Below are 9,071 nucleotides of genomic sequence, written 5' to 3'. Positions count from 1 at the left end.
AAATATATCCCGATAATTTATGGGTAAAGTTATCATGCTGCCCATGCGAAACTTACCATGCTTCTCATGATCTTTTTATCAGCCTTCTAACGATGTAATTATCAACTTACTATGCTATTATGTTACGAGGTTGCTAATGTTGAAGTTATCAACCTTATCATTCTAAAGTTACCATGCTTGTCACGCTTTAGTTATTAGCATTCTAACGACCTAGTTATCATCCTTACCATGATATTTGTTATCAGGGTGCTAAATGCTAAAGTTATCAATCTTGTCATGCTAAAGTTATCAGCCTTCTAACGATGTAGTTACAACCTTACCATGCTATTTTTGGTTACCAGGGTGCTAATATCGAAGTTATCAAGATGGTCATGCCACAGTTATCATGCATATGCCAAAGTTACCAAGCCTAAAATTTAACTTGTGTTTGCTAATTTGGTAGAAAGAAGAAGAGTTCAAATATCCCTGTTTATGTTAAGTGGACAACAAGAAAAGTTTGGTGAGTTGGTTATAAGGTCGTTTGGATTTATCACTAAAACAAGAACGTTCGGAAGTTAGTCCACTCTTATGTTAAATTTGAGACACGAATATCCTTGTCCTCCTACTTTCACCCTAAAAATAACTTCCACCACCGACCATGCATACTGTATGGGGCCGCATGACTTCATGGACAGCGCCGGATGGGTTGCGCAACCGCTGCAGCCGTCTCCCACGAGAATGCTGCCTCGGTCGTCATATACACACAATTTTTTACAGAGGAGATAGGGTGTCATGTCACGTCGGCAAGACATGCATATCAACGACCTTTAGAACCATTCAACGAGACCAAACTTTCACGCATGTGTCTTCGGCCCGCGGCAAATTGATTAGCTAGCAAGCGTGGAAAAGTAGATAGCTTTGAACGTGCTTTGTACAAGAGGAATTAATCATCTTTGTTGTCTGCTATGTATGTGCGTGTTGAGGCCAGTTCAATCCTCCTAGACCATGTTGCTGCAAGACTAGCATGAAAAAAAGATGCTTGCCGGAGTTAATGGCACGATTGTCAGTTTGGTAGAAGAGAAGATGAGGGGAGGGTGAAAGAAGGAAGACAAGGGTAATTGTGTCTCAAATTTAACATATAATGGCATGTAAGGATAGTGGATTAACTACCGTGCATGGGAGGTCCCATGCACGGTCCAGCCGTTGGTAACTGTGCTGGGATTCGTACCAAACAGTACAACTCACCCATACTTTTTCATATGATGTAAATATTGTATCAATCTAATATTTCGACTTTATCTTTTGAACATGAAATTAGATTTAGGATTTGTTTGCACATTTGTGTTTTTGATATTGAAGCCTTCCAAACGAGACCAATCTTGAATATATTTTGACAAGGTTTCAAATTTGAATTAAAAAACATGGGCAGGTGCACCATTTTTTACAAAAATAATAATTTAAAAATGGTTGAAAATCATATTTTTTTAAAAACAAACTTGCTCAAGTGTTACACTCGTGTATTTTTTTTTGCAAAGAAATAACTTTCGAGGTATTGATGGCAAAAAAAAACAAAATCAGCACTACATTAGACTTATTGCCCTAGGTAAATTGTTTGTTTGCTCAAATTTTTTACAGGAGTTTTTCTTTGTCAAAATTTTTATACGAGTACAACAGTAGGTTAAGCTTGTTTGAAAAAAGTTTCCAAGATTTTTGACTTTTTTGTGAATTGCTATTTTTTCCCGGAAACCATTTTATCAGATTCATCTACAACTATGTGTATCAGGGTATTATCTTGTCAAAATGTATTCAAGAGCGGTCGTATTTCAAAGTATTAATTGCAAGGAACACAAATATGCGACGAATGATAAATTAAACTTTTGATTCAATGGATAAATTAGATTCAAGATTTAAAATCTTATTAAAATGGCATGGGTAGTGGAGAATTAAATGTGCAGTGTAAGAGGAACTGGAGAAGAGAGATTGAACCATGCATGGAAGAATCTCTTTTCTCATGTAAGGAAGGGTGGAAGAGTTGTAATGGCATTTTTACAATGTGCAGAATTGTAATGGTGTTTTTCCAACTCGTGAAAGTTGTAGTGGTACATATCTAATTAGGGCGTGGCTACTGGTCAATCGGCTGAATGAATTTTGGGTCAGTCGATTGACCCCAAACTATATTTTAGTCAAGCATGAGTCATTAGGTAGCCACACAAGACCTAGCAGCATCCACATCCGCACAGGTGCAAGCTGGACCATGGGCTGCTCCAGTTCAATACTACCAAGCCTGCATACTTTTTTTGTATGTTAATTACAGGCTGCTCTAGTATAGTAATTGGCCAAGTCTTTGTAGATGACCAATGCATAGCACTCTCACACACAATTGCATGCAGTGGTCAGTGACTATATGTGCAATCTCAACACGTATATTTATTTTTATACATGTGCAATGTCACAGATGAATAGAATTCTCACACATATTTATTTTCATACATTGATATATTTGGAAAATATATTATTACTATGCAAAATTGAGCATATTATAGTGAGATTTTCACAAAAAAGTGTTTTCTAAAAAGTAATGGATTAGAGGCATCCGTATTACCCATACAAAAGAAAAGAAATGAAAACTAAAACAAAACAAAAATGAAATAAAAGGTAAAAAAGTAAAAGATGAAGTTCTTTTTATGGAAAAATGAATTTGTGGCACTAGTATTACCCTTTCAGAAAAAACTAAAACAAAATCAAAATAAGGATGTTTTCTAAGAAAGAATGGAACCCTTTAAGAAGAAAGAAAATGAAAAGGAAAAACTTTCAAAACTTACACATAATTGGCACTGAAATTGCACTTTTTGAAATATGCAAAGAATAAGCATATAATAGTGCATTTTTCGCATTCTACTATAGTTTACACATAGTGTAACTGAAATAATAATTCCTTTAAGAAGTCGGAAAATAAAATAAAAAACCTGAGCACAACTTTGCACCGAAATTGCACTTTACCGTAATATGCAAAAATAATCATATAATCATGAAATTTTAGCAAATATTATATAGTATTTGTTTGTACATAATTACACTCAGCCAAAAAACCACAAAAAATCAAAAAAGAAAAAACACATAGAAACATAAAACACAAATAAAAATCAATTGGCCAAGCATGATTAATTAGGCAGCCAAGCATTATATGTAAACACATACAATTACACACAATTGTGTGTGTGTGTAAAACTTACACACAATTTGCACTGAAATTGCACTTTTTGAAATATGCAAAGGATAAGCATATAATAGTGCATTTTCTGCATTCTACTATACTTTACACATAATGTAACTGAAATAATGTATTTCCTTTAAGAAGTCAGAAAGTAAATAAAAAAACTTGCACACAACTTTGCGCCGAAATTGCACTTTATCGTAATATGCAAAAATAATCATATAACCATGAAATTTTGGCAAAATATTATATAGTATTTGTCTGTATATAATTACACTCAGCCAAAAACCACAAAAAGGCAATAAAAGAAATAAAGGAAAAAATAAAAACACATAGAAACATAAAACAGAAATAAAAAATGAAGCAAAGATACCCACAACAGAAATAATTAAATTTACTTAGAAAGAATGAATTAGTGGCATTGGTATTACCATTTAAGAAAAACAATGGGAAAAAGAATCTAAAGCAAACATGGAGAAAATTTGCACAAAATATACATAAAAAATTGCGCTTTTTAGAACTATGCAAGAATAAGCATACAAAAGTGAAACTTTTGCAAAAATAGAATCTAAGAATAAATTAATAGTGACATTGGTATTAACATTAAAGTAGAATGAAAATGAATAGAGACTAAAACAATATCAAAATAATGTTTCGAAAAGAATGAATTAGTGGTGTTGATATTTTCTTTAAGAAGAAATAAAATTTATAAGAAAAACTAACGCACAACTTTGCACCGAAATTGCATTTTCTCGTAATATGCAAAAATAATCGTATAATCATGAAATGTTGGCACATATTATATAGTATTTGTACATATATAATTACACCCAGCCAAAAAGCCACAAAAACAAAATTATAACCAATAAAAGAAAGAAAAAAGAAAAAGAAAATATTCAGTCCAGAATTAAACGGGTGCAACCAAGACAAAGAAATCTGCCCGGTGCCAATTCGACTGACCAAAACAACGCGTCAATCGATTCCTTGCAGGCAAGCCCAGGGCAACAATAGAATTGAACAGAAAAAAATAAAAACGGCACAGATCTCAAAGCACGATCCAACGAACAGAAAATCGACTGACCATAAAATGAAAAGTTAGATAAGTGAAAATGTAGCTAAAGGTACTCCTTCCGTTCCTAAATATAAGTCTTTGTAGAGATTTCACTAGGTGGACTATATACGGAGCAAAATGAATGAATCTACACTTAAAATGCATCTATATACATCCGTATGTGGTTCATAGTAAAATCTCTAGAAAGACTTATATTTAGAAACGGAGTGAGTATCTAATTAACCCTAATATATTCGCTAGCTCACCGAACTGACCTGCTGGAAAAAAGAAATTCTACAGTATATTCCCTGGCTCACCGACCTCCATGCTGCGAGGCGAGCGACATGGTTCCACCGGAGGACGACAAGGTCATGGAGGAGAGCACGGGCCCAAGGAACACGGACGAGTCGGGATCCGAGAACACGAGAACCGCGTCCTCCGGCAGCACCTTCTCGCCGTTGAGAAACTGGCAGACCTGCCTCATGCTGGGCCTGGCCTCAGGCCGGCCGAGGCTACACACCATGCCCAGACACAGCACCAGCTTCGCCTCCGCGGCGTCGTAGCACCCGTCCAGCCTCGGGTCCACGGCCCGCAGCAGGTCGCCGTCTAGCCCGCAGCCCCGGACCCAGCGCACCAAGACCACGTCCGCCGCCTCGCCCCGCTCGACGGGCCGGCGGCCGCACGCGACCTCGAGGAGCAGCGCGCCGAAGGAGAAGACGTCGGTGGCCGTGGTGGCGCGGCTGGTGACGGTGAGCTCGGGGGCCATGTACCCCAGGGTGCCGGCCACGCGCGTGGTGCCCGGGGCCGCGCCGTGCTCGTGGAGGCGCGCCAGACCGAAGTCGCCCAGCCGCGCGCCCATGTCGGCGCCGAGCAGCACGTTGTTGGCCTTCACGTCGCGGTGCACCACCACGTGCTCCCACTCCTCGTGCAGGTACAGCAGGCCGCGCGCCACGCCCCGGATGACGCCGAACCGCTGAGCCCACGTGAGCACCTTGCCCTGCTCCGCCGCGCCGAACAGGTGCGCGTCGAGGCTGCCGTTGGGCATGAACTCGTAGACGAGGAGCAGGTCCTGGTCGTGCTTGCACCACCCGCGCAGCTCCACCAGGTTACGGTGGCGCATCCGCCCGAGGCTCGAGACCTCCGCCACGAACTCCCTCATCCCTTGCTTGGTGCCGCTGGAAATCCGCTTGATGGCCACCTCGTCGCCGTACCCGGACCCGGAACGACGACGTCCGAGCACACCTTTGTACACGTGGCCGAAACCACCCGAGCCAAGAAATCCGCTCTCCTTGAACCCCCTGGCCGCCTTGTAGAGCTCCATGTATGGAATCCTCTGGGGGTGCTCCAGCTCCCAGTCCTCCAGTTTGTCGGCGAGCGCCGCTCTACGCCGGAGCCAGAGCACAGTAACCATCGCTGCGGCAACCAAGGTGATCGTTCCCGCACAAGCCACCGCGGCGAATTTGATGATGAGGACCTTGGGAGCCGGCGTTCTCTGCCTGGGGACCTTTGGCAGCCGCCGGAGATCGATGGGCTGGGCGAGCCCATTGGTCCGGAAACTCCATGCCAGGATGTAGTGCGAGCTCGCGAGCTTCCCCGTCGCCGATGAGAAGCCGACGTACATGTTCTCCTTGAAGACCGATCGGAGATCAAGCTTTGTTGATATGAGCGGCCGGTGCGGCCGGTCAGTCACGGACACCGGGGCGACGGTCACGTTGAGCAGACTGCTACCGCCGTCGTAGTCTATCCACGCCTGGATCTGCTGTGCGCTCTCCAGCTTCACGGGCACCTTCCTGTCCTCCCCGCCGGCGCTGGTGGTGTAGTACGCGGCCTGCTCGGACACATTAGACACGAGGCTGTTGACGTCGACGCCGACGTGGTTGCCATTGGTCTCATTCATCCCCAGGTCAGTGACCGTGTCGAACTCGACGGCAAACACATGGTTGGAGACCTTTCCGATAGTGTTCGGCCCGAGGACGCCGAGGTAGATCTCGGGCGACGCGCCGGGGAGCGCCCTGGACGGGGCCACCACGAAGGCGAGGCCGTGGCCGCCGCCGGTGCCGACGGTCACGATGTCGAAGACGAAGGCGGTGCTGAAGGAGGAGACCGCGTGGCCGCCACCGCTCTGGCTGTCACCGACCGTGCCCAGGGCCACGGGGGAGCCGTAAAAGGCGTGGCCGACGAGGCGCTCGCTGTCGTTGGTGAGCCGGAGCGCGCCGCCGCGCAGCACCGACGCCGACCCGTCCAGGCTCAGGTTGGGCGCGTGCTGGAATCCCTGGTAGATGAAGTCGACGTCGGAGCGGCAACAGACGGCGATGAGGAGCAGGACGGAGAGACACAGAGCAGCACCGGATGCCGCCATTCTCACTTTCTCGCTGGAACTTCTGGTGTACAGTGCAGGGGCGACAATGATTTCTTGTTTGTTATGTATAAGCAGCATATCCGTTGGATTTCACCGTTGATTGGTTGGTCGCCATGGTTGTTGTTTCTTTTTAATTGGTACAGTATAAAAAGCGCTAGCCGCCATTGGCTAGCTAGTTAATAGCGGACGTGTAGTTTTTGCACCCGAGCTTACAAGCTCCCTCCTGAACAGTAAAATAAAAAAGTAAAATAATTTAAAAAATTCTAATTTTTTTCATAAACATTGATGGATGTTTTCATTGCACGCAAAAATTTGTCACGAAATGACATTCATGAAAATGTGGGCAAAGAAAAAAAAACAATGCTTTGAAAACACTATTGTTGGAAGCATTCAGGAGCATTGATTTTGTATTTTTTTTGTTCACATTTCCACAAATGTCATTTTGTCATAATTTTTTGCATGCAGTGAAAGCATTTATCAATGTTTATCACAGAAAAAAATCTGAATTTTTTATTTTACTGTTCACGGGAAAGATGTGAGCTCAGGATTAAGATCGTGATTTCCTGCAAAAAAAAAAAGGATTAAAATCGTGATTAAAAGAGCACTTTCTGTTGCTTATGCGCAATGTTCGATAGACAGATCGCAGCATCACTTCCCTGTGCGTGTGCCATTCCAAGTCAGAAACGCCAAGTCAGTCAATGACTTGACACGAGTGAATGAAAATGTAGAGCACGAAAAATGGAACTGAGCAAAAGATTCCAACGGCGGCTAGTAGCAATCAGCAAGACAACCGTCGACGGTTAGAACTTGGCTGACTTGGACGGAGTTTTTTTAACATGAACAACCGACGACGGTTAGAACAGCAGATTCCAGTCAGGAATTGGCGGACTCGCAAGTCGCGACCTAGATGCGCCCTCCTTCTCCGGAACGAAAGAAACGTCTACTGTACATTGCCGGGCGCAGAAATCTCCATTGATGCCGCCAAGGTCCTAGAATACGTTATTGCCTACGCGTTTTGGTCAAGAGTGATTGATTATCTGCTCGATGCAGGCTGCTGTTCCCACCACACCAACATGTTAGTATGGTTGGATATACAGCTGTTCAAATTTACATTTCAACTGACATGCAAAACCGCCATTTACTAGAAGAGTACCGTGGGATGCCAAAGACCGGCTCCATCTTTACAAGACATGTAAATAAAATTTACATTTCAACTGACATGCAAAACCGCCATTTACTAGAAGGGTTGTGCGCGCTTTGCTGGGCTGTTCATGTTGTTGGGTTTCTTAAAAAAATAATCACTCTGCATCAAAATAGAAGGTATATTACTTTTTTGGAAAGTCAAAATTTTAAGTTTGATCAAATTTATAGAGAAATATATCAAAATCCATAATATCAAATCGTACTTTTAGATTCATAATGGAATGAATTTCCATACTTTTTTTAATATTGTGGATGTTGATATATATTTTTGCTCGGAACTTGGTAAAAGCTAAAGAAAATTGACTTTCTGAAAAACTAATACCCATTATACTCCATCTATTCCTTTATGTAAGGTGTATTATTTTCGGCACGGTGACCAAGACATATAATTATACACATGTTAGGAAGAAATTAACCTCGTCTAAATCATTGATTAGCGGCAACTAAATCATTTATGCCAGGAAAGTAAGAGATGCACGCAATCAGGAGAGAGATATTTTCCTTCTTCTCTTTACAAGAAGAGATACATGCAACCGGGGGAGAGATATTTTCCTTTATTTGAAGGGCTAAAGACGGAATTACGAGGAATTAGAAGAAATGCACCTTACATTGTGGAATTTTATCAAAGAACAAATACACCTTATATAAAGGAACAGAGGGAGTATTTTATAACTGATGGAATATTTATTTTGGCAGGTGGGAGAGATGATAGAGTGTGTTTTATTTTTATTTATAATGCGGTGATTTGGTGGGCCTTTCGTGGTGTGATTCTCTGTTATCTGTTAACCAACATATATTTATGTGGGGAAATTTCTGTGTGTGTGGTTGCATATATTGATGTTGCAATATCACATGGTGGCGCTTCTTTTTCTAGGTGGTGGGAGTGTGCATGGGATTGATTGAAGGAAATATGCCCTAGAGGCAATAATAAAGTTGTTATTTATATTTCCTTATATCATGATAAATGTTTATTATTCATGCTAGAATTGTATTAACCGGAAACTTAGTACATGTGTGAATACATAGACAAACAAAGTGTCACTAGTATGCCTCTACTTGACTAGCTCGTTGAATCAAAGATGGTTAAGTTTCCTAGCCATAGACATGAGTTGTCATTTGATTAACGGGATCATATCATTAGAGAATGATGTGATTGACTTGACCCATACCGTTAGCTTAGCATTTGATCATTTAGTATATTGCTATTGCTTTCTTCATGACTTATACATGTTCCTTTGACTATGAGATTATGCAACTCCTGAATA

General features: G+C 42.0%; 1 protein-coding gene across 1 annotated transcript; it reads right to left on the bottom strand.

Annotated features, from left to right (window-relative positions):
• Nucleotides 1-4,557: 4,557 nt before the first annotated feature.
• Nucleotides 4,558-6,603, bottom strand: LOC123166043 (L-type lectin-domain containing receptor kinase S.4-like). Its single transcript, XM_044583801.1, has 2 exons — nt 5,015-6,603; nt 4,558-4,756 (listed from the first exon to the last, which is right to left on the bottom strand). The coding sequence occupies exons 1-2, from the start codon at nt 6,601-6,603 to the stop codon at nt 4,558-4,560; spliced, it is 1,788 nt and encodes a 595-aa protein (XP_044439736.1).
• Between the last annotated feature and the right edge of the window lie 2,468 nt (nt 6,604-9,071).

Source organism: Triticum aestivum, chromosome 7D (assembly GCF_018294505.1).
Source record: "Triticum aestivum cultivar Chinese Spring chromosome 7D, IWGSC CS RefSeq v2.1, whole genome shotgun sequence".
NCBI lineage: Eukaryota > Viridiplantae > Streptophyta > Magnoliopsida > Poales > Poaceae > Triticum > Triticum aestivum.
Note: the sequence above shows the minus strand (reverse complement) of the source record. Positions and strands in the feature narration are given on the sequence as shown.